The following is a 25,072-nucleotide window of genomic DNA, read 5'->3' as shown; positions in this document are numbered from 1 at the left end:
GGTGGCAACTAAAATTCCTTTACTAAATCTACACTAAATGAGCAGTATGACGGAAAATCAAATAGAAATTTCCATTACCACTTGTGAAGAAGTCCTTTATTAAGGTCTCTCTATACGAACACGAGAGCTGGCAGATTAATACAGACAAACCTACAATTCCAATACTAATTTAGACATTTACATTTTTCGAAAACGATTTTATTGAATGGTTCCACATTCATCCATTTGATATTATTAGTTTATTCTCAGTAAAATACAATGTAAAATACATATATGAAAAGTATATATATAAATTAAATGTATGGATATTTTACCATCCCAAATCTATAGTTCTACAGTTTTAAATCTTTTCTAGTTAATTTTAGAAAATATATATTAGAAAAAATTGTTCAAAATTATTATCTCAACAAATTTTAGAATTTTTTTGAGGTTTAATGGGAAGTAGGCAATAGATAAAACTAAACTATCTTAAAAACTACCGCGAATCGACTCAAGATCATCTTAAAATGTTAACCAAGTCAGTGACTCTAATTTTGATTTAACGAATAAGATATTTTACAATTTCTTTAAATAAATTATATTATTAATGTAAATTAATATCAACGTTATTAATCAATTCAGGTGAATCTTATTTGATTGACTCACTGGGTAGATAATCAAACCCTGAACCTAGGCACTTAATTTCCAAAGGATTATATCTGTTCCACTGTATGGCAAATAGCTCGAGCAGCTCATGGCATACTTCGTGGCAGAGCAATAACCGGAGGAGCAACAAATCTAATAAGAGTCCAAGGAACAACACGAAACTCAACTCGAAGCTCTACTGCCCCTTCTCGTAGTCCTTTCGGAGTTCAAGGCAGCAGCAACAAAACAAGAAAATTAAATTTTTATTGTTTTCACACAAATAAAATCAAATAAAAAGCGTACAACAATAACAGGCCAGGCAAGGGCTCCACGGGGCACACACACACAAGCAGAAAGAGTGTGTTAAGAGTACATAAGGAGGACTCTGAGTGAGGCATCACGTGCCTCATGTAGTTAAACGAGCAACGACGACGACGACGACTGGGCAGGAGAATTAGACCAACCACCGCCGAGCAACCCCTAAAAGCCAGAACAATGTGCGCTGCAGCAGGACGCAGGATCCGCAATATGAATTGAAGCTGCAACTGATTGTGGAATTCTGGTTCAGTTCGATTCCAGCACTCGACGCGAACGCGACGCGCCACACATTGCCACTTAAAAATAAAGAATACAAAAGAACTGAAACTGAAACACATTCCACATTAGATCATACATATAAATATACATATAGATATATATATATTGAGGATTGAGAGTCTGTCGTCTTTTTTTTTGGCGTAATGTCAACGGCTTTCCTCGTGGACAGTCTACTCCATGCCCAGCAGACCTACACGGAAAGTCAGCTAAAGTCAAGTATTAGTGAAATGCTCCTATCGCGACGTGCTGCCGCGGCTGCTGCTGCCGCCGCTGCTGCTGCTGCTGAATCGGAATCATCCGATCCGGTTAACGCGACCGAGGAACGTTCCGAACACTGTGGCAATTGCTCCAAACGTGGTGGCTACAATAAGTGTGATAAGTGTCGTGAGAATCGTTCTGAAAGTGTTGACAGTATTGAGGAAATGGATGACGATGATGACTCCTCGGCGGATGAGATTGTCGCCGACATTGGCAGTGTGGATGAGGAGGCCCACATTATGGATGATGAGGAAATGGATGATGAACTTGTTGATCCATCCGATGACAATGAGTCGGCAATTAAACTGCCCAAAGTGGAGCCCAAAGAGAACAACAATACCACAGGCGTTGGGGCAACAACCATACTAAAGGATAACAATAGCAAGCCCATACTAAAGTTTAGTGTTTCGGCTATTCTCGGTGATACCAGGGAGGGAGTGCGTGTTCGAAATGGTAAGAACCATTAACTCAAGAAGCCTTAACTTTAAACTGGACAATGAAATGTATTTATTTATATATAAATGTATAATATGATATTGAGCAAGTGAAAAAAACAACTACCTTTAGTTTTTTTTGTTACAAATTTTGTTTTTGTGATCAAGTGTTTCTAAAAATCTTCCCTGCTCTAATGAGTAATATCTATCGGAATAAACAACAGGATTATTTATATTCATAATTTTCTTGAAAGCAATAATTTTATAAGAATTCATAATAATTTAAACAACTAACAGTTTAAAATGAATGATCTGTTTTGGGGATCGGTAAGCAATAATAGATTGGAGTTGCGCAGGATCTAGATGATATCTAATCGTATAATTTTAGAAACGTTAATACCCAATTAAGCTCAAAGCATGGCCAATATGTACATAGTTGTTCGATTACATTACATTAATAGGTAGTTAATGATTTCCATTCCCTAAAATCAATCATTAGTCTTGAGACTATAAAAAAAAAAATATCTTGGTTAAATACAAATTATGGATTATTGTTTATTTAGATGAATTACTTAGGTTTTTTCAAAATAACTTTTCTAACCACATCGAAAGTTTATTTCAAGTACAATTGTAGAAGATATTTTAAGAATTCTCTTGTTTCTTTTAAACAGCACATTCAGATATCAACTATAAACCATAAGATGCCCCTAATACTCATAATTCTAATCAACATTTGCTAGAAACTGTTCATTTTATTGAGCTTAAGTAACTGAATAAGTTATAAATAGTAAACTAATTCGAATGAAATCATATTCTTTGTGAAAAACATTTGAAGCTGATCCTTACCCCAATTGAAATATGCCTAATTAGCAATCAATTGCTATCAACTGAACTGAACTGTGCACCTTTTTATTGTCCCCTTTTTTTTTTTGATAGAGCTACTTAGTTGCTTTAGTTCTTTTGGCAAAATGCAATAAACTCGGCTCGGCAATCAATTTACCGTTCCTAATGCTAAACATAAACAAAAAACAATGAAAGCAGTACACAAAACAATTGCAATATGAAAAGCCAAAAGAATAACAATTTTTGTCCAATTGAAATTCAGTAAAAGTTTCTTCCTGAAAACAAAGCAAAGGAAAAAAAAGGGTCGCAATACTTTTTTACGCCGCAATTTCATTATTATCTATCTCTCTGGTCCCGATATAAGCCCTCGAGCCCTGGTTTTCAGGCAGGCTGTAAAAACACAACCAGACCTAATCATGTTTAAATTATTGAGGCTCAGAGCCCAAGAGACAGAATCCGTTGCCAGAGCCAGCCAAAAACCAGTTCCGGGTTGATCAGACTGAGATAGAACGAGCGAGAGAGTGAGACAGAGTGAGATCCTCTTCCTGAACTGCGCGTGCTGTCCTGTCGGCCGTAGTATGAGGGGTTGTCATAGACTCACCATAGAACACAAAAAGTAGGCGTAACAAATTTGCTATCAGTCAATGTAACTGCAGTAACTTTGCTTCCCAATCCTCCTTTTTTTTAACATGTGAATGGAAATAGGCGAAAATATGTAGGGCTTTGTGTGTTCGCTGTTATTTGTGGGGATTGTGGGATTTTAATTGTCAAACGATTATTGTTAGTGCGTTTTTTATTAATGAGTGGGCTGGCCTTTGCTGCGTTGGTTGAAAGAATTTTCCGTTTCGTTGGTTTTTTTCGCACTAGATTTATACGAATTTTGATGGCACTTTTTTATGACCATCGTTTTGGGTTAAAATGTATATAATTCTGCACATTTTAATGGCAAAAGCGTGGCAAAACAACAAAGTGGGAAATTATATTTGAAATGAATCGAATAGCTACATTTTCGATAACTCAATTGGGTTATGTAGGAAACAAATTCAATTTTCAAATCTAGAAAGAGTTAATCACATTAACATGTATTTGTTTTGTTTGAGAAACAAAAAAGGGAACAAAAACCTAAAAACAAAAGATTTAGGAATTTTTTGACCTACCTTTTTTTACCTTACTCATTGGAAGAAGATTTAAATTCACAACCTTGATTTTTAATCGTTAGAACATCGTTACAACTAAAATGATTAAAAACAATATTGAAATTATATTTACATATTGTACAATATTTATATTATTATTATTATATACATCTTACTTATTTACTTCGCAAACTTAGTTTAGCTACATAATTTTTATTAAAAAGGAAGGGAAACCTTTAATTGAAAGATCGTTCTGACGACAAAGTCGTTCGTTTTGACGTCATACTTGACTTTTCCCAACAAAGTTATAGAATAAAGTTGGTAAAACAACATCTCAAACATTATGAGGCACTTATTAGTTACTGTATAATATAAGACTTTATTAAGGTAACTCTATAAATCTTGTCTGTCTTTTGTATTTAAACTTGTTCCTGGTACAAATATTTTTCCCTCATCTAAGTAAAACCAAGTTAAACGGGGTATATATAGAAAGAAATTGTGTTTCTTGCCAACTAATTGGTAACTAATCGGATACAATAATCAAAATCCACTAAAAACAAACACACACATCGACACATTCACTCACTCACATACACACATATGCAAAAAGGCAATTTTCTTTTTGTTGGTGTTGCCGCAAATTAACTTTTTGTTGATATGTGCCCATAAACCAGAAGAGAAAAACTTTTCGACATTTTCCTTTTTGGGGGCTGGGGGGGCGTGGTGGTCTTCGAACGAGCTGCGAGCAGCAAGCACAGATGCAAAAGTCACAAAACCGCTGGAAAAACAAACAAATGTCTGAACAATTATAACTTAATTTGTGCGCTCATTAGGGACACATGTGTGTGTGTCACACACACACACACACACTCACACATACACTCATATCTATGGTGAATTGGAGCCTGTCGACAAAAACTTTGCCCACAAGATTGCGAGAGGCATCAAATTAAACACACAAAATGCAAAACTAAAGAGGCGTTAATACGTTAATTGTTTCATTTCTCTCTCTAATCGAATTAAAATCATATCCTGCAGCTAAAACGGAGCGGTGGCACGAGATGTGGGGGGAAGCAGAGGCTTTGAGGGTTTGGGGTGCTGCCAATACTGGCTTTTGTTGGGGGTGTTTAATTAGAAAATGAAATGCAGCCCATAATCAACCAACCAACCAATTCGCCCAAAAATTCACCCAACTCCCCCATCTCTTCTTACCCCATCTCCCACATTTACTTAGTAACAAAGGCGGAAAACTTTTGTTTGCTTTTCACATGAAGGCGATGATGGCGTTGGCGGCGTTGTTGGCGGCGTCTGGCCGCCTGTCAAGGTGCGAGTGTGTGTAAGTAATATGTACGTGTGTGTGTGTGCGTGTGTTGGAGAAGTTTTCCAATCCTCTGGCAAGCTCTAAATTGGAGCAGGGGGCCGTTTAATTATGCCAACTTCACACTGACACTTCAAAGCAGAAATTCTTCTGTATGTGTGTGTGTGTGTGTGTGTGCGGATATGATGGGAAAGCCATGAAATATCAGCGGGTTGGGGAAAGGACTTGGGTGGGGCACGGCAAGTGTCTGAAAGATGGTAAAGACAACGCCAAGTTGAAATTTACATAAGAGCTGTTTACCTTCTGGTGACTTCTGGCAAAGCACAAAAAGGGATGATGACACTTTAAGATAAGATTTAAGATCACTTTTCATTGGGAAAAGTAAAGTGAAAGTGAAGGGATTCAAGATGATCCAATGTTGAGCCAGCTTAGGTCTAGGTTAAAAAGTAAGGAGTTCAGAAACTTGTTTAAATTAGTTCGGAATTATAATTAAATCAAGCAAAGACAGAAACTTCTTTTGATTACAATAAGCGAAATAAAAGATAACGTAGAACTTTAATAAATAACTTTTGAAAATTTAAACGAAAAAGCAATTAAATCTTTTCAATTTTGTTATTTTCTTGCAGAATTTATGCAACCGCAGCATATTTGGCCTTATCTACAACAAAACTTTATGCAACAGCACACACATCAATATCATCAACACCATCAGCAGCAGCAGCAGCATCATCATCATGCACAGCAGCAACAGCAACAACAGCAAGGACATCAGCAACAGCAGCAGCAACAACAACAACACCATCAACAGTTAACAGTGCCAACACATCCGACTCTAGGACATCCACATGGGCCCCATCCCCATGGCCATCCACATGCCCATCCACATCATCCGCATTCACATCCGCATCATCACCATCATCATCATCATCCACATGCACACTTTCCGCATCCCGCATTTCTAACGCACCAGCAACAGTCACATCAGCAGCAGCAGCAACAGCAGCAGCAGCAACAGCAGCAACCGCATGGCAATAGTTGTCAACCGCAAACCACAGTTACGACGGCCGCATCCTCGTCGTCGTCACCTGGCAGCACAATTAGTGATAGCGACAACAATCACAATAATAACAACAACAACAATAACAACGGTAGCATTGGCAGCAACAACTCTGGCCAGGATGGGCGACCGCATGAAATTGGCAATGGAGACACCGAGGACAACAACAATCGAAGATTAACGCAAGAAAAGCAACAGCAACAACAACAACAATTGGTGGCTGGAGTTGGTCATCCCAATACCAATCCAAATCCCACACCACCACCACCACCTCCACCGCCGCCAGTTCATCCGGTTATTGCCAAACCGATGCCCAGTCGTCCGACACCCTTCCTACCGCACACTCTTAATCATCCGCATTTGCATTCGTTGCTGGCACACTGCCGCAATCCCTACATGAGTGGTAAGAGACACACATCTTCTCGTAATTGCTCCCCAATTCTAATCCACACATTGTGACATCCCCCATACCCATTTACCCACATTGCCTGACCAACTTGTCCCCCCTGCTGGGATGCACATTAACAAGTATTTTGCCTCTAAATGCATCCATTTTACAATTTCCAATTGCAGTGGGCGCCCAAGTGTTTCCCCTGCCACCTGGTCAGGGCTTCCCCTGGGCGCATTCAACGCGTGGCAAGCCTCGTCGGGGCATGATGCGTCGTGCCGTCTTCTCAGGTTAGTAGCATGAGAAGAAGATGGTATGCAGCCATCACGTGGCCAGTGACATGATTATAATCATTTTCCCCCCATTAGATTCGCAGCGCAAAGGTTTGGAGAAACGTTTCCAGCAACAGAAATACATAAGCAAGCCGGATCGCAAAAAACTCGCCGAGAGATTGGGCTTAAAAGATTCTCAGGTGAGTGGCCAGAAATTAATTTCACTTTATCTTCCTCTTCACACTCCATTTCCATGATCCAGATCTCAATTTGTCGCCTAGGGACTTCTCAAGATCTTTTACTTAACAGCGGTTTTAAGAACAAATATTTCTGAACGAAATCTTATTATATTATTATACAGAAGATTTTGAACTGGGATCAGAAAAATATAAAAAAAAAGATTTTCTGATATAAACGAAACTATTCGGGAATGAGTTTATGACAATATGGATGATTTCAAACAAAATTGATATACTTTCGATAATTGGAATTCCACTGAAATGAACACGTTTCAGTCGATACTCTTATAGATTATATCAGTTGTAGACTTCAAGGAACAGAAGAAACAGTTTTTATACCATACACCCATAGGGTGAAATGGTATATTAAAGTCGCCAAAATGTATGTAACAGGCAGAAGGAAGCATCTCCGACCCCACAAAGTATATATATTCTTGATCAGGATCAACAACCGAGTCGATCTAGCCATGTCCGTCTGTCCGTCCGTCTGTCCGTCTGTCCGTCTGTCCGTCCGTCCGTCTGTCCGTATGAACACCTAGATCTCGGAGACTGTAAGAGCTAGAGCCACCAAATTTGGTATGTAGACTCGTGTAGTATGTAGAGTGATCAAGTTTATTTCAAATTTTTGCCACGCCCCTTTTCGCCCCCGCAATTTAAAAAAAGCGTTTATCTCCAAAACTATTCCAGCTAGAGACACGATATTTGGTATGTATATTCGCCTAGTAAATGCACACATTTTGTATGTGTAAAAATTTTGCCACGCCCTTTTCCGCCCCCGTAATTTGAAAAACTTGATTATCTCCCGTATTTTTTTACCTTATGCAATCAAATTTGGCACACTTAAATTTAATACTAATATCTAGCAAAATACCAAATTTGATCAAAATCGGACAAAAAATAGTCGAGTTATGCATATAAACGTTTTTCCATAAGGCCGAAGTTGGCCGTCAGCTGGTGGGGGCGCTAGGGTGCTCGTATGATTGAGTGAGCGAGATACTAAGATATGCTTGTAAAAAGCATGTGAAAATGCTTTTTTTTAATAAATTTTAAATATTTGCTTTACTGGTGTATGGTATACCTAAGTCGGCGAGACGACTTACTTACTTCATTTTTCAAATTGAAATCAATTAATATATAATAAACTGGAAACCCACTTAGAAATTAGCAAGAAAAATGTTAAACTCAATGCATTTCAAAGTAAAGTCATTTTTAGTTTGGTTGAGTAAAGTTGCCTAATTTAAAATGCTAATTAACATAACTCTCACTACTCTGTTTTTGGAGGGTGGTAGTAAAAGTTTTTGGCTAGTTGCATAAACTATGCGAAATTTTGCCAATTTTCAGTTTGGTCATAAACATAATAAGGCTAAATGAATCAATAGAATGAACCTCTAACAATTTTAAATATTAACCTTATACACACAAAATCTCTGAAAGCGGAAACTTTTCAAATCGGCTTCAATAATAATAATAATAATAATAATCAGAAGAAGGGGCAAACAAAAGGCTATGGCGACGGTGAATCCATAAAACATAAAAACATAAAATGAAATCAAATAAAATAAAAGTAAAGTCAAACAATGGGAATATAAAACTCCGCCCTTACCGGCCAAAAAAGAAAGGAAAAAAAAACAAAAATAAAAAGCTCTCAGCAGCAATGGCTGCTGTGCGCACACCAAAATGGAAGCCACACACACCAGAGAATCAGAGCCAGAAGCAGGAGCAGGAGATGAAGATGAAGGAGATGGGGAGGGAAGTCAGTTAGCTGGGTAGACTAAAATGTTTTCTTCAAAATGCGCAGTCGCTTGTCTTCCGATGTATATACTGAGATATATACATATATAGCCACATATACATACATGTATTATATATTGAAGTTGATGCTGCTTTTCCTCCGTCTGAGGTGGAAATATAATGAAATTATAACGAGCTATAAGAAATTCATTTCAATTCGTAACCAGAGACAGAGGCAGAGGGACAAAGAGTTGAGTTGAGTCTTTTTTTTCCTCTTATTGTTGGACTTCAGGGCCTCTCTCCAGGGTCATGGAATAATTAAATTAATTTTTGTAAAATTACATAAAGGAACAACACGAGAAAGCAAAGAAGAGCTGCAGCAGACAGAGTGATAGAGAGAGAGAAAGCGAGAGGAAGGGAAATTTGCGTGGCAAATTCGTCCTTGTCAAAATGTAATCGATCACAACTCAATCACTGGCCGAAGTTGTCACCACCAAAACACAAAAAAACATTCCCATCCATTCACATACAGAATTCACACATTCATCCGACGGCTGCTGCGGCTGATGATAATGATGATGCTGACAATGTCATGCCAAATTAGTGCAGCATCGATTTGTGTTCTTTCTTTTTCTTTTTTGAGTTTGGCAACTCGACTGCACATAATTCATAAAAATTTCATAATTACGCAATAAGCGTGTCCAGTTCCATTTGTCAGCTGGACTACTACTACGATTCAGACATGAATTCATCAACTTATTGCATATGTCACGCCCCTTTTTTTTATCAGTCCATGTGTAGAAGGCGATCGATCACTTTCACCTTAATGATCTTATAATGCATGGGAGATTTAAGCATCTGTTTACTATCTAAATTTAGGTATTTCAGACAAATTGTTATGAAATTCAATTTAGTCTTAGATGCTTTAATATCATGCTACATAGAAGATCTTAGACAGGTCCTGCCACACAAATGATCTGCACAATGTCCTTTAGTTAATGGCCGCAAAGTTAGTCATTTGATGGTTTTAACATTCCTGTTGTTATCATAGTCCTTCCCGAGTACCATAAATTACCCAAAATGAAACTTTTCAGTTTCTTATAACTTTGAAAGATGTTTAAATTGGTTTCAGATAGGTGATGCAATAAGATCTTAAATTACTAACTGGGTTGTAGCTGCTTAGTGTATAAGCAGGTTTGATGTCAGTCAACTCTTGGTTCACTGTTAAAGAAAAGATTTTAAAGTCTTTCAAATGTTTCCAAATACAAAATCATAAAATATTTGCTGAAAATATGCCACTATAGTAAATCTAAATGGTAAATATAAACGATTGGCAGTTGAATTTTGGCCAAATTTGTTAAGCAATGCCTTCGGTTTGACAAATGAATGAATTGATATATCTACATACATAAGTATGTACATATGTACATTTAAGACGATGATTTAACAATTAACTATGAGACCTACGTATTTCAAACTCTACTTACTTTAGTGGTCAAAAGTTGATCAAACTGAGTGCCAAAAACTTTAGTTTATGATTTTACTATTATTTTACGATTATTATTCAACTATAAATCTCCAGTCTTTCAAAGGGCAGTATACAAAGAGATGACTGGGAAAGAAAAATCAAAAGCATTTATCAAATGCACTTTGTCAAATGGGGAAAATGAAAAAATGTCAAGGCAGAAAAACAAAGACTGGGGCTCTTTGTCGAGGCAGAAATACACACATACAAAAACAAAAAACAAAAATGGAGAGAAAAAGAGAAAGAGAGCGACACAGAGAAGAAGAAAAACCTTTAAAAAATGTGCAAAAATGTCAGAAAAATTCGCAGTCAAATCACAGCGTGTGGTCGGTCCAGTCGCCGTCGCCCAGTGGATGTGGATGAGGACGAGGACAAAGGACAAAGTGTTGACCAGCCGGCGGCAATGGCGACACGAAGCTAAAAGCTCCATTAACGACTGCTGGGCCAAGATTGGGCTGGCAATGGGGAGAGTTGGAGTTGAGCTGCTGGAGGGTGATGAACGAGTGCGGATATTCACACTCGAGTGACACAGGTTGAGTGTGTGTATGGCTATGTGTCTGTGTGTGCGAGACTTTGTATGTGCGGGTTTGAGTGGATTGCATTGCGCCTAGTTGTATGCAATATGATTTAAGAGCTTCGTCCTTGGTTGTGTTGCACTTTTTTGCGGCCATTCGTTGTTCATTTGCTGCAATGCCATACTTCCCTTCCCCTGCCCCTGGGCTCTCTTGCTTGCCTTTGTTTCGCCATAAATATCCACAATGCAATGGCCCCTAGGATGCCGCTAGCCTGCCTGCAATAGACCACCAGCAGCCTGTATGTGGTCTGGGGGGGTCTATTGCTGGGTCGCGTGCCTTGCGGTTGACAAAACGTTGCATTGATGGCCGTCGGACTGGCTCAGGTGATTCATCATTTCAAGTGTTGTTCATTGCAACGTTTATTGCGATTTTTACAAACGCACTCGAAAAATTGAAGGCTCAAACCGCGACCGCGTTTATTGCAGCTACAGCGATTTATGGCCCGCTACTTTCTCCTTTTTTGTTGCGTGCCAATAGAACTTTGGACTAGTAAAATCCCAAAGAGTGGGTTATATATAATGAGAGTGAAATACGGGGAGAGCCCACATTAATTAATAGCTTTGCCTTTTCCACTCTGCCGAAGTTACATTGATAACTGTTTGATGAGCCGCTTTAAGCAGATGCCACTGCTTAAATTATGTATTATCTTTTTTCTGTGATCGTCAGAAAGCCAGCCCTCGGGACCTGTAGCAGTTCAGAAGCCTAAATATTGGTTAGAAACAAAACATATGTTTTATTTCAGTTTTTCTTTTTTTTTCAATAGATGAATTTCCTCAGCGACAAGGAGCATCTTTTGAAATCCGTGTACATTAAGCATAATAATATAAAAACTTAGAATATCAGCGACTCCATCAGATCTAGACGCAGAAAATACTTGTTCTCCTCACTCGTGTAGATAACTTCAATTAATAATGTTGCAATGTAGATAAGCCTCCAAGCGTTTAATAACATCCTCGTCCAGTTCGGAGTCCTCAGGAACCCCATTTATATGAAAAACTGTATTCAATATAATGGTATAAGTGTCTGTAATATGTGTTGGTGTCATCTTTCCATAGTCCAGAAATATGTAAAATGCTTGGATCGCCATCGCCGACCAAGTCCAAGCATACGCCTCGACACCAGTTATCCATAGCCAAGTTATCCATGGCTATGCACAATGAAGAAGATAATTTTCCAATAAAAATCGATCAAAAACGATTCGCAAAGAAATTTTTTTTTTTTTTTAATTTCGAAACATAATTTTTGTTTAATTTTTTGTTTAGTCTGACGATTTTTCAGACTGAATGATGACTGATGACTGGCCAAAAAGGTATATCTTATATATTTAACATATTTAAAAATGACATCAAAAACTTTGATATTGGGATAAAAATAATTTTCAAACCAATTTTTGTCAAATATCATGATTTTTTGCTAAAATTGTCAAAATACTACATTCTTGAAACTTTAATGCAGATTGAAAGCAATTATTGTACACAACTCGTAAAGATATGAATTTACCAAATACTCTTAAAATTGACAAAATGAGAGCTTCATGAAATTAAGGTTTATTGATAAAACAATGCTGTTTTTTGGCATTTTTTGTCATCGCTTAAAATATCTTTAGTTCTTGAATACCCCCACCATTTATTTAAAATTAAATTAAAAATAATATATTGCTTTCGAAAATCGGTTTAAATTTAGCAAAGTTCCAAAATCACAAAGTTTTTAAGTATTTACAAATTTTTTCAAATTTATGTTTGGTAACTTATCCAAAATCCAGGGCCCGTAGTATTTGCTAATCCTGCTATATGGCTAATTCCGCACTGCTTCTCTATCTAATCAGCTTTATTTTCTTTCCAATCAGCTTCATATTCTTATTACACACACGCAGTTAAAAAAAAAGCCAAAACAAACTTAGCGGATTTTCTTAAATTGGTTTCTTGCTCTCTTTCTCTCTTCCATTTAATTGCCACGGCAGCGACAACATCAATTTCAACTGTAAATGAATATGCATTTCTTTACTTACCTTTTCCAATCCGTTCTATTTCAATCTGCCACACTTGTCTACATTTCGCGTTACTACGGAATTAAATTACTTCATACACACTCAAAAAATAAAACAAAAACAAAAACTAGGAAACGGATAATATCTGATCGCTTTTACTGTCTCTTACACACAATTGCAGCCTGTGCAGCGAAGCCGGCATCTTTCTCTGTTGTTTCCGAAAGTAAAATTTCCTAGCAATTTAAACAACAGATTTTAATGCCAATACCAATATTTATCATTTATCATTGCATTAACTTTGCACTGACACTATTTATATTCAATTGCGAAAAGAAAATTAATTAACGCGCGCCAACAGACAGACTTGTTGTTTACCTTTTATTGACTGACTTACGTTCGTTGCACAACACTAAAAAATACTAATTTTTTTGGTATATAATTGAATTGATTTTAAATCGATATTTGAATTCAAATAAAAGCCAAAATCATTATAATTAGTTAATGTATTAAGTTAATACTATTAACTTATTATGTTTGCCTTGACGTTTATTAAGTTAAATATTAAATAATGATTGATTTGAACAAATCACATTACAATATAGACAAATCTTAGCGACAAGAACTGTAGGTCAGTAACTTTTATGGTTAAGTAAGATGTAATAGTTTATTCAGTTATACAATATATAAAAAATAGTTTAAGCTTCGTTTTATACTCAAATGTTTCGGCACTACTCCAAGAGAGGGCTTTTAGCACTTTAGAAAGTGCTCTTTGAGCTATGAATTCTAATACTTATTTACATTACACCCTATAATTGACTAGCTTTGCCATTCCCCTGCTCTTTTATTTCATTTATCCTTATCCCACAGTCGTTTTACCATTCCAACATTGAACTGCAACTGACAGTTACCAGCCTCATAATCCTGCCGCTATAAATTTAATTGCCATTAATGACACTTCAAATGCCAAACCACCCAATTGGCGGTCCTAGATTGAACCCCGTTCCCACTTTCTCAGTTTCCCAGGCGGAAATGAAAACATCTTGAGGCTAAAAAATCTTTTTGCTGGTTATTTTTGGGTATTTGTATAAACTGATTTGCATTTTTAAATCAATACATAAAAGCAAAGTTCAAGGAATCGCGAGACAGGACGAAATCCTGCTGACTGTTGGGCCCTGAAGAGCAACCCCTGCATGTGGCGCACACACACACACACACACACACACACACACACACACACACCCACACGTGTCTGGCTGGGATTTACGTGGTGTATTCGAGAGATTTCCCCCGGCAGCAAACTTTTTAAGTGTCATGTCCAAAACAAATTCGTCTGTTTTTGATTTGTCGAAAAACAAAAAAAAAAAAATAAGCCGGGGGGAGCAACAGCCTCACGACGGAAAGAAGGAAAATCCAGTCATGGCTTTTGGCAATCGACTGTGGAATCTCTCTCTCTCTCCGTCTCTCTCTCAATCTCTTCTCCACCCTCGCGTTTGCCTCACGGTACTTTTGGCATTTTCACGTTATAAATATTTTTATTTTCATTTTCGTCTGACTTGTCTTTTGTATTGGTTGCTGGTTTGGGTCATTGGGGATTTCTGCAGACCTTTGCGGCATTCTCTGTTTGGTTTTTTTTTTCTTCTTTTTTCCATTTGTTTGTCATTTCGATTTTTTTTCTTTGTGCAAACAAACGAGTGGTTCAAATTGCTTTAAATCAAATTCCATGATAAATAATCTTTGTGTATCTGAAATTAAGGGAGTTCCCAGTGTCTCTCATTCATGCAATATACGATATTAAACAAACTTTCCAGCGTTGGCCTTTTATTGACCTTTTTCATGAGTCTTGTTAGCCACTCTTTATCAGCTTAGCAAGAGTTCTGCAAATGATTGAGTAGTTTCAGTAAATTACCAAAGAATTGTAGTGGTATTTACCACCACATCAACTCATTCCGATTTTAAGAGGACCATAAAAACTTGTTATGAGGACACAGTCTTTTAGATTAAATCGTATACTTGAAATATGGTTACAGTTTCTTCTTTAGAATCGATCATGTATCGTTTTAATACCATCACTAATGCAAAAAGCTTTATCATTCTATAAACTGGCCTATTTTGATTATATTTTATCATGATTTTTTCGATTGATGTTCAGACATATTATCTTTATAAGATTGAAAGAGCATACAGTTACTGAATCTGTTTAAAAAACTTTTTAAAATTAACAACAGATTCACCTTCTAGTTATTAAACTCTGATTTCATTTCGATAAAGGACGATTTATTAATCAACAGAGTTCAAGGATACTACAGATATATACCCAAATAGTTGTTCAATTGTGGTAACAATCTTTATGACTTAAGACCTAGGTCGCATGCCCCTATACATATGCTACAACTTGCTCAAATCGAATCAAAAAACACTTAAATATGAGAGAAATGAAATAGAAATTGTCATAAGTTGGATTTCATTTCAATTTATTTTGCTGTTCTCTTTCCCTCCACAGCACACAAACCAGGGAAAACGATTGAGAAACATTTAAAAACCATCATTTGCAGCTTTGGTTACAAAATAAATTTTTGACAAATTGCTAAATAAATGCTCCCATTTTACCCACTCCCGTTGCCATTACGACTCCCCCACTTTTAAACCAAAAAAAAAAACACAAAAAAAACTCCGAGCACCCTTAAGTATTTTGCAAACATTTGAGGAAATTTGTACTATGTATTTTGGCTTCACTAAAACAATAACCACAATCAAGAATAAATGGACCATGGCCAGTTGGTAACCCAAAACGCACTGCCAACTGCTGTTGGAACGACTTTGGCAAATAGTAGCAGACTATTTAATACGCTATTACAAAGCATATCGAATGACATTCGCAAGCACAAAATGGGTTGACAGCAATGGGCCTTCATTTTGCCATTCCTCCAGCCTCCAGCCTCCAGCCGCCATCCACTGCCACCGTCAGGCTCATTAGTTAACATATGTTGCCACACTCAGACTTCCGAATAGGAATCTGAACCCAAATATCTGATTCCCCCTGCCGCCCTCAATCGCCCGCCCCACATGCCAAACAACAGCTTGTGCTCATTGCCCAAAGTCAATTTTCGGCAAAAACCAAAAGCCAAAGAAAAAAACAAAAAAAAAAAAAAAAAAGAAAAGGGAGCGAAGCCAGCAAAGCAATTTGTAGCCAACTGCCTGAGTGCCAATCCCTGACTTCTAGAGACTCGCCTCTATGTGCGAACTCTCTTCTCGGGTGGTTTATAAAAACTTCAAACAAATTCTATGCGCGTTATGCCGGCAGCGTGTCAGAAAAATATGTTACTTATCGTTTTCCTTTTTCCCTTTCTTTTTTTTTTTGTTCTTTTCGAGGGGGTCTCAATTCCATCCAATGGGGGATGCTATAATGTGTCAGAGTCTTTAACAAAGTGGCTCTGGTTACTATTAGATTATAAATGGCAAGAAAACTAAGGAAAATAACTTAATTGTTTCTGATATCGAACGGGAGAGAGCGATTCAAATGAATAACTTAAAGGAATCGTAAAATCATGAGATTCATTTGACCATCAACTATTCCTTGAACAGTGATCAACTAACAATGGCTAATGATTAGTTATCGCCTCAATTTCATAACTATATTGATCTGGCCAATAACCAATCATTAGCGAATTATATAAGGTCAACTACTCAAGAATTATATATTGCGTCAAACCCATTTTTCAAAATATATGTCGAATCACTTAAAGGTCAACTTGTTTAGTACGCAATCAACGAGAATCTGTTGGAACTTATTAATAAACGCCTTTTTCAATGACTTGGCAAACTAATATGAGGCTCCCAATTCAACACATATGTATTAGATTATATATCGAAATCTATAATTAATCTATAATAATACTTAAGAAATTTCCATTTGAGCCACGTTTAGAAGAGATTTTCTTTTAGATCAAAAAGAAAATGCTTTTCTAAAACAAATTAAGGCTCACTCTCTCTCAGCCGAATTGAAGACATTTTGCCCTAAATTGGTTATTTTTAAAGCCATTTTAATGAAATTTGGTCTAGTCTTAGTCCTTTGCTTTATATTATTCGATCAACTGGGGCAGAAAAACTTATCAATTTACGTAAGTGCACAAGTCTAAACATCAAATCTAGTTGTTCTATCCCATTTTGGTATTCTAAAACAAACACATTTTCGAAAAAAAAAAAAAAACAATAAAGCATTTAACAAAAATGAATAAATTAGATAATTCGTATTATAATTACTAGAATTTTCGTTAATTATGCATAATTAAAACCGAAATAATATTTATGTGTACTCTCATTCTCTACGTTTTGTGTGGACATATTACCATAAATTGGCCCACAATAATTGCATTTTAGTTTTGTCTCATTGTATTATTTAGTGCATAATACACAATGGAAAATATATGTTAAACAGCGAGTAATATTTGTTAAACAAGCTGTAAAAAAAAACAAAAACAAACAAAAAAAAAAAACTATACTAAACGCTTTTCACCGTCATGTTTAACGGTTCATTAAGTTTAGCTAATAGTTGACTAAGTTCATTTGCATGGTGTAATTTGACATTGCACCTACATATAAGTTAGTACTACTATATGGTAGTTGACCTAATGACAATAATTACATTTTCTAACGGTTTAAATATTGTTGATATACTACTCAATATCTCTCACTCTCTCTCTCAGTCGCACTCTCATTCTTTGGGGTCACCTTCTTGGTAAATATCATAATTTCAAGCTCATTAAACTTGGATGCTGTTAAGAAGGAAATAGAAAATTTCTCGTATAATCAAAAGAAAACGAAAACGAATACCATTTCTCTCAGTTTTCCAGTTGCCTTCTCGCATACTAAATTGCACGCTTTATAATTAATTTCCATCAAAAACAGACGACGACGACGACAACGACTAGGACTACTTGGAGAGCGGTATTTGGGTCTGGTCTGGTCTGGCCTGGCCTGGTCTGCTCTACTCTGGTCTGGTCTTTTTTTCTTCTTCTTCTTCTTCTTCGTTCTCCTCGTGCCTTTTGCCTACACTATGAGGGTTGGACCCATAATCATTAATCTTATCGCCGCCTGAGCTTATTATTTCAATTGCTTAACTCACAAAAAAAAAAAAAAGAAAAGGGGGCAAACTTTGGCTTGGTTTTGGTTGGGTTTTAGATGTTAGCGAGAAAAAAATTCAATGACCGGAAGTAAGTAAAACAGCAAACCCAAAAAGTTGGCACGTGGCCCCCCCACCACCACCACCCGTTAATCGTCATCCTTGAGGGGGTTGGGGGAGGAATTCGTACACATATATATATATATGTAGAGAAATCTCTGCGGTTAATCGCTTGTTTAACATGTCAGCAATTTTGTTGTTTATTTATTTATATTGCTTCAGAGATTAAAAGAGGGTGGAGGGATCGAAAGAGAGAGAGAGAGAGAGAGAGAAAGAAAGAGACGGCTGGTTGGGTGAGTCCTTCAATTTTCTGCATGAATTTTTCTTAAAAATTGCCCACACAAATCTAATTATCAAAGTTAGAGACAGAGACAGTGAAAGGAGAAGAGAGACACTAAATGGAAGTGGGTGAGACTCTCATAAATTTTGTTGCAAAATTTTGTTACAAAGTGCGAATGTCCTGCTGTGTGTCAGAGAGTCCTGGATAAACACCCACTGCATAATAACTCAAAAACAGTTGCAAATCACATTGAGGCGGTTGAGGCCGATGATTGGTGTGTGTGCTGTGTGGTGTGGGTGGTTACTTTGCGATTGCCATCGGCTTCGAGTATCTATCTATGGTCCTTTTGCTTGCCTGTCAGTTGCAGTCCAGTCCAGACCAGACCAGACCACCAGGCCACGCCAGGCCGTGGCCAGGATCCAGGAGAAAGTGAGAGCCAGAGACAACAACTTGCAAACAATTTTTGCTGGACCAACTTTTTCCGGGTGGGCACAGTGGGGCATAGGTACACATTTCTCCATCTAATGTTTGTCTCTTGCCATTTTCCATCGACTTTGTATCACTGTGCGAACACACTCTCCAGTGTGGCTCTAATCAATTTAGCAGTCGTTTAGGGAAAATGTCTCTAATTTGCATTTATTATGGATATGCCTGAACGTCTGGTGTTGGCATTGCAGTTCAAACTTTCTGGCCCCGACCACGCCCACACACACGACATACATACATACATACATACCTCCATACCTCTCCATCCCCTAACTCCCCATTCATCTAATAACCATTTACCATTTACCCATTTCCATTCCCATTGCTCTGCACCACAGAAACTTTGGCCAAAAAGTTGTTTTTGCGTGACCAAAATTTCATGCTGGCCCATGAATTTATCTCGATAGACACTGCCAGAGAGTGAGAGAGATAGAAAAAGAGATGGAAAGAGGGGTAAGAGAAGATCCCCTGCGGCCATGAAAAGTTGGCTGAAACTTTTCTTTTCCCTGTCCCTGCTTTGGACAGCCTTCCATCCATCCATCCATCCAACCATCCGACCAACCATCCATCTGTAGTTTTTTGGACATTTTCCAATTATACCCATTTCATTAGCAACTCTTTCTTTTTTTTTCTTCCTTCTTAATCCATTTTGCAGGTAAAAATTTGGTTTCAAAATCGCCGCATGAAATGGCGCAACTCCAAGGAACGCGAACTTCTTGCCAATGGGGGTTCACGTGACCAGACGCTGCCCAATAAGAATAATCCCAATCCGGATTTGTCCGATGCCAAATGCGATCGCCCACTAACCCCGCTATCGCCCTCGCTGCTATCGCCCAATGGCAGTGCCTCACCGCCACCATCTTCGCTTCCACCACTGCCATCGAGTAATGGAGGCATCGTTGGGGCCAAGGATGAACCGCCGGCAGCAGCTGTCACACCCAAATCACCGCAATCTGCCAGCAGCAGAAGCTCGCCCAGTCTCATGGGTAGCCATTCCTCGACTGGTTTTGGTCTTCAGCTCAGCTCTCCACCGCCGCTGTTAACCAGCATTAAGATGAATGATCAATCGTCGGCCACACCGACACCAACACCAACCATAACCACAACATCGTCGGCAGCCTCCTCGCCGCCAGTTACCACAGCTGCTGAGTTTCAGGCCAAGATCAATGCTGAGATGCAAAAGCAATTGGTGGCCGCTGATCTGAAATTCAAACTCGAGACCAGCATCCAGGAGGCCAAGCAGCGTCGCTTTGAGCAACTGCAGCAGCAATTGCATCATTCCCCTCATTTTACAGCCATGCGGGAAGTGGAGTTGGCAGCAGCAGCTGCAGCGGCTCAACTGCATCATCATCACCAGCAGCAGCAGCAGCAGCAGCAACAGCAGCAACAACAACAGCAACAACAACAACAGCAGCAGCAACAGGCTCCTCCGCTCCAGAGTGCGGAATTCATGAAACTCTATTACGATGACTATGATGACTCCAATTCTGATAGCGATGAGGAGATCAGTGTGACGTGATTTCAAAAATCAAGTATAATGATTTGTAAATATATATCTGTGAGTTTTTTTTTTTTTTTTGTGTGTCTTAAATTGTAAGTTAATAAATCTTAATCAAACATAATTGTATTTAAATGTATGCATACAATTTTTTTGAAATTTAAACTTCATTACAAAAATAAACGTCTTTGAAACTTTACGAAAACTTTCAAAACTATATGGAAACAACAAAAAGTTACTTACTTTACATATCATATCTACTTAAAGGGCGAATTCTACAAGCTTTAAGCTTGACACAAAGTCTGAAAGTCATTCCAAGTTTCACGATCATTTGAAATTCCGAATGAACTTGACTAGATTTCTATAGTTTTTTTTGCATTTAATCAAACTTTCACAAATAGCCGATTTGAGGTCAATCTTACTAGTAATATCGTTTCTTATCAGCAGAATTTTGTTTAAGTCTCAACCATACAAAGCTTTAGATCTTAAACTAGTTGAGAATTACAACTGAATGATGTGCAAAAGCGATACAAAGCTTACAAGTCCAGAGATTCTAACCTAGGGTGTTATCAGAATTCTATTAGATACAGATCGCCGATCTTAAAATTATCTTAAAATGAATGCAACTAGCCGATTTTTCAATAAATATAAGGTTTTAGCTTTTGTGCCTCGATTACGATTAGGAAAGCTGTTTTTAATTTAAAATCCTATTAGCATTTAATGAAGTTTTTTCAGCATTTAATTCATTTTTTAGGCTATGAAGGATTTAGTGTTAGACAAAGATCTTTTTGACCTTAGTAGGTTTTAATTTATTGTAAAAATTTTAAATACCCTGAACTTTGGTTGAGAAGGATAGGCGTTTCAAGCAACCAAAGACCTTTCGGTCAACGTAAAACGCATTTAATTTAAGGTCTTAGGTTTTACTGAAATTACTCACCACTTTGTAAAGACTATTCACTATTCCTCCCACTATTCAAGGGGTTTCAGTTTGGTAAAGTTTTACAATACTTCATTAGTCAAAATAAAGAAAATTTAGAAAAAACTTTTGGACTAGGGTACAAATTTAGTCATCTTTACTTCAATACAGAAAATATCAAGTGATTGAACTCTGGCTAGATCCTATTTTAGTTATTTTATTTAAGATTTATTTATGGTTTTTCTTAAAATCGAAATACAATATGTATATAAATTCACATTCATGGTTAAAATAAGTAAACCGTGTACACAGAGAATACTGTCAATAGATCTTACAAACTATAAATCACTCCAATCGACTAATCTAAAAAAAAAAAAAAAAAAAAAACAATATTGCGACTTGACTAAAAGTTAGACGAAAAAAAAGGTTGTTGACTTTGTACATAGAGGTTACAGTTACACAAGAGGAATACGTTGCATATCGGCACTCAGGTTGGATTTGGTTCTCATTCGTCGTCGATGCGTATGGCATGATTGACATGACCCTCGGCATTCGTTGACTCCTTTGGTAAATTGCTGGTGAATTGCACAGGTGCCTCACTCTTGAAGATTTCCTGGGAAATGGCGGGATTATCAATGCCCTTGGCTGACGTTATTTTTAGAACATTGCGTCGTTGTATGAAATCAATGATTAGCGAGATAAGCCAACCCAGAAATACGGTCAAAAGGCAACCAATCATGCTGTACCACATGTAACTTAAACGGAAAATGGGCCAGGAACTGTAAGAAAAAATGCGTTTCAATGTCGGTACATGAACTGAGACTTTACTGAGACTTACGTGAAACCTCCTTCCTCATGGTGGTTGGTGGGTGACAATGGCTCACGAAGTAAATCTTCAATTTTGTTTGTCACATTCACATGACAATCACAATGTTCAATTGATGTGGGCAATGGTGGAGAGTCCACATTGGAGATTTGTGCCACCACACCCACAAATATGACCAGAGTCAGTGAGAGAAGACCGCCATAGAAGGCTCCTTTGGTATTTGCCTGCTTACAGGCAATACCCAAGACAAAGAGGCCTAATGTGACACCACCAATTAGGCCATTTAGAGTCAAGGTGGCTTGTAAAACACCACCCAGATGCTCCACAATGAAAACCAAACCAAATGAGGCAATACCAAAGCCCAGTGACATCCATTTGGCATATAAAGCTCCCTTTTCGGGTGAGATTTTTATATTCATGCCATTGACTAGTAAATCCTCGCAGGTGACTGCCGACAAAGAGTTCAAAGCCGACGCCACAGTTCTAGATGAGGAAATTTAAATTTAGTATAGAAACTAAATAAATGCCAAATGAAACTCACCCCAAACTGGCTGCGAAAATGCCAGCCACAAACAATCCAGCTATGCTATAAATATGTTCATAGGTATTGATCACATAGTAGGGTAACAATTGATCCGATGCCGTTATTCGGCCCACAGTCAAGGGATCACAGTCGGCGTAGTGATTGAAGACCATTAAGCCAGTATAGAAATTCAATAGAAATACACCAATCAATCCCAGAATGGCAAATCCTAGAGCAATTTTGGCCAGCTTGAGACTCTTGAGCGACATGCACTTTTGCACCGAAGCCTGATTCGTGCAGAAGAGAGAGGTCCAATAGAAGAATCCACCAATAACCACAGACCAAACGGTGTGTCGTGTCGTCGGATTGGGATCCATGCTGCAAGACGTACATATGTTTTACTTACTTTTAAGAGAAACTATAAATTCTTATTCTTACTTGAAGAATTCTAAACGGTAACGTTCGGCAGCGGTTTGAAAGACCTGCACAGGACTTCCACTATAGAAAGAGCCCAGGCCAACAATCACAACCAAGGATACAGCCAGAACAGCAGCCTGAAAAACATATATATAATCAAAAATTAGTGTTCATATTCCTTTTTACTTTGGGATTAGCAATGTCAAGGTAAGCCCACCTGAAATGAATCAGCAATGACCACAGCCTTCATGCCGCCTTGTGAGGAATAGAAGACACACACTACATAGATCAAGACAACGGCGATTTTTGTATCCAATCCAGTGGCCTTGGACAAGGCAATGGCTGGAGCTAAAACAGCCACTGCCGTATAGAAGCACATCTGAAAGAAAAAAAAAAAAGAAATCCAAGTAAATCTCTGCTTTGCGTTAAGGTAAAAGCTAAGGTCAACTTACCTGTATGACATAGAGTACTGCACCCAATATTCTAATTTCCTTGCCAAAACGTATACCCAGATATTCATAGCAACTGGTCAATTCCATTTTGAAGTAAATAGGATAGAAGATTTTAACAGCCACGGGTATGACCATCACCATGGGTATCACAATCAATACAAATTGTGTGCCCTGGAAATACATTTCCGATGGATTGCCCAATAGCTCGATTGCGGTTATGAAACTTGTGGTCAAACTGAGGGTTACTGGAAAGATGCTCATCTCAGAGCCCAATAGAAATTCATTCGAAGAGCTGCCACCCTTCTGGAAGAAGCCATAGAATATGCCAATGCCCAAAGAGATGACCAGCATGGATAGCAATATGAAATAATCGAAACCAGAGAAAGTCGCCTTATGCTTGGGTTCGCTGCATTCCTCCAATAAACTGTCACCGGAGTCAATATGTTGGGCTTTGTATGCCTCAAGCAGTAAGGTGGCTGCATTATTGAATTCCACACGTTCTCCGGATGAATCTGCTGCTCCACCTCCACCGCTTCCTCCTGCTGCTTCGCCACGCACAATCAAATACTTTTGACTGGGCAATATGGCAACCGATGCACCAGAATTTGGTGGTGCCTGATCTTGCAGAGCATAGGCACTTATAGAATGTGCCAAAGCACACAAAGTGAGCAACTTCAAAATGGTATCCTGTGTGGCAAACATTCCGACAGATGAGAATCTATTCCTAGTTGGTGTAGTTAAATTTCCTCTTCTCTCAGTTCAAAACCTGGAAAAACAATGTTTATACACGTATGTATATGTATGTGGTTAGATCATGACAAGATCAAGGTTTCATTAAAGAATATTGCATCTGGTCGGGAAAGGGGTTAGGCGGAGGGGGCAATTTCTTGGCTTGGGCGTGCCATTAATTAATTAAGTGATCTCTGTAAACGATGCCGATGCCGATGCCAATGGCCAGAGAGTGGCGGCCGCTTCATGTTCAAGTACAAATATATTATACATTTCCTTAAACAAACAATTTCATTTAAGTGTAATTGCTTTCATTATTATTGTTATTATTACTACTACATATTGATCAATTTTTTTTTTCGGTGACACTTGTTCAATGCCAAACAAAGCATGACAACACCAAAAGACCAAAAAAAAAACAAAAAAGGGTCTTTGACTTGAGGCACGTTCTCAAAAGGATGAGACTCTTATTGGAAGTGCTTTGGAAGCTTTAAATCAGTATAAAAAAAATGAATCCTTCCTTTGAATTTTTGTGTTAGAAGTTACACTTACAGTTTCCAATCTATTATCTAATCTAAAACAATATTTTAATACAGTAGAATCCAGTTATAACGATGCTCAAGGGACCGACGATTTTTGTCGTTATGTCCGGAAGATTTACTAACCGGGACCAACCAATCATTTATCGAACCTTAGTCGCTATAACCGGACGGATGTTATAAGCGGAGTCGTTATAACCGGATTCTACTGTACGTACAAAACATTTCACCTGAACCCTATAC

At 37.8% G+C, this 25,072-nt stretch overlaps 2 protein-coding genes across 2 annotated transcripts; one reads left to right on the top strand and one right to left on the bottom strand.

The window, feature by feature from the left end:
• The first annotated feature begins 1,364 nt into the window (after positions 1-1,364).
• LOC6644992 (alpha-protein kinase 1) lies at positions 1,365-20,484 on the top strand. Its single transcript, XM_002067746.3, has 6 exons — positions 1,365-1,932; positions 5,837-5,937; positions 6,061-6,670; positions 6,841-6,945; positions 7,024-7,127; positions 19,585-20,484. The coding sequence occupies exons 1-6, from the start codon at positions 1,365-1,367 to the stop codon at positions 20,446-20,448; spliced, it is 2,352 nt and encodes a 783-aa protein (XP_002067782.2). The 3' UTR covers positions 20,449-20,484.
• A 1,113-nt stretch (positions 20,485-21,597) lies between these two features.
• Positions 21,598-24,338, bottom strand: LOC6644991 (sodium-coupled monocarboxylate transporter 1). Its single transcript, XM_002067745.4, has 6 exons — positions 23,562-24,338; positions 23,327-23,488; positions 23,131-23,246; positions 22,711-23,070; positions 22,182-22,652; positions 21,598-22,122 (listed from the first exon to the last, which is right to left on the bottom strand). Exons 1-6 carry the CDS (start codon positions 24,261-24,263, stop codon positions 21,849-21,851), a joined length of 2,085 nt encoding a protein of 694 aa, XP_002067781.1. The 5' UTR covers positions 24,264-24,338; the 3' UTR covers positions 21,598-21,848.
• Between the last annotated feature and the right edge of the window lie 734 nt (positions 24,339-25,072).

Source organism: Drosophila willistoni (assembly GCF_018902025.1).
Source record: "Drosophila willistoni isolate 14030-0811.24 chromosome XR unlocalized genomic scaffold, UCI_dwil_1.1 Seg105, whole genome shotgun sequence".
Taxonomy (NCBI): domain Eukaryota; kingdom Metazoa; phylum Arthropoda; class Insecta; order Diptera; family Drosophilidae; genus Drosophila; species Drosophila willistoni.
This window is presented reverse-complemented; position numbering and strand designations above follow the sequence as displayed.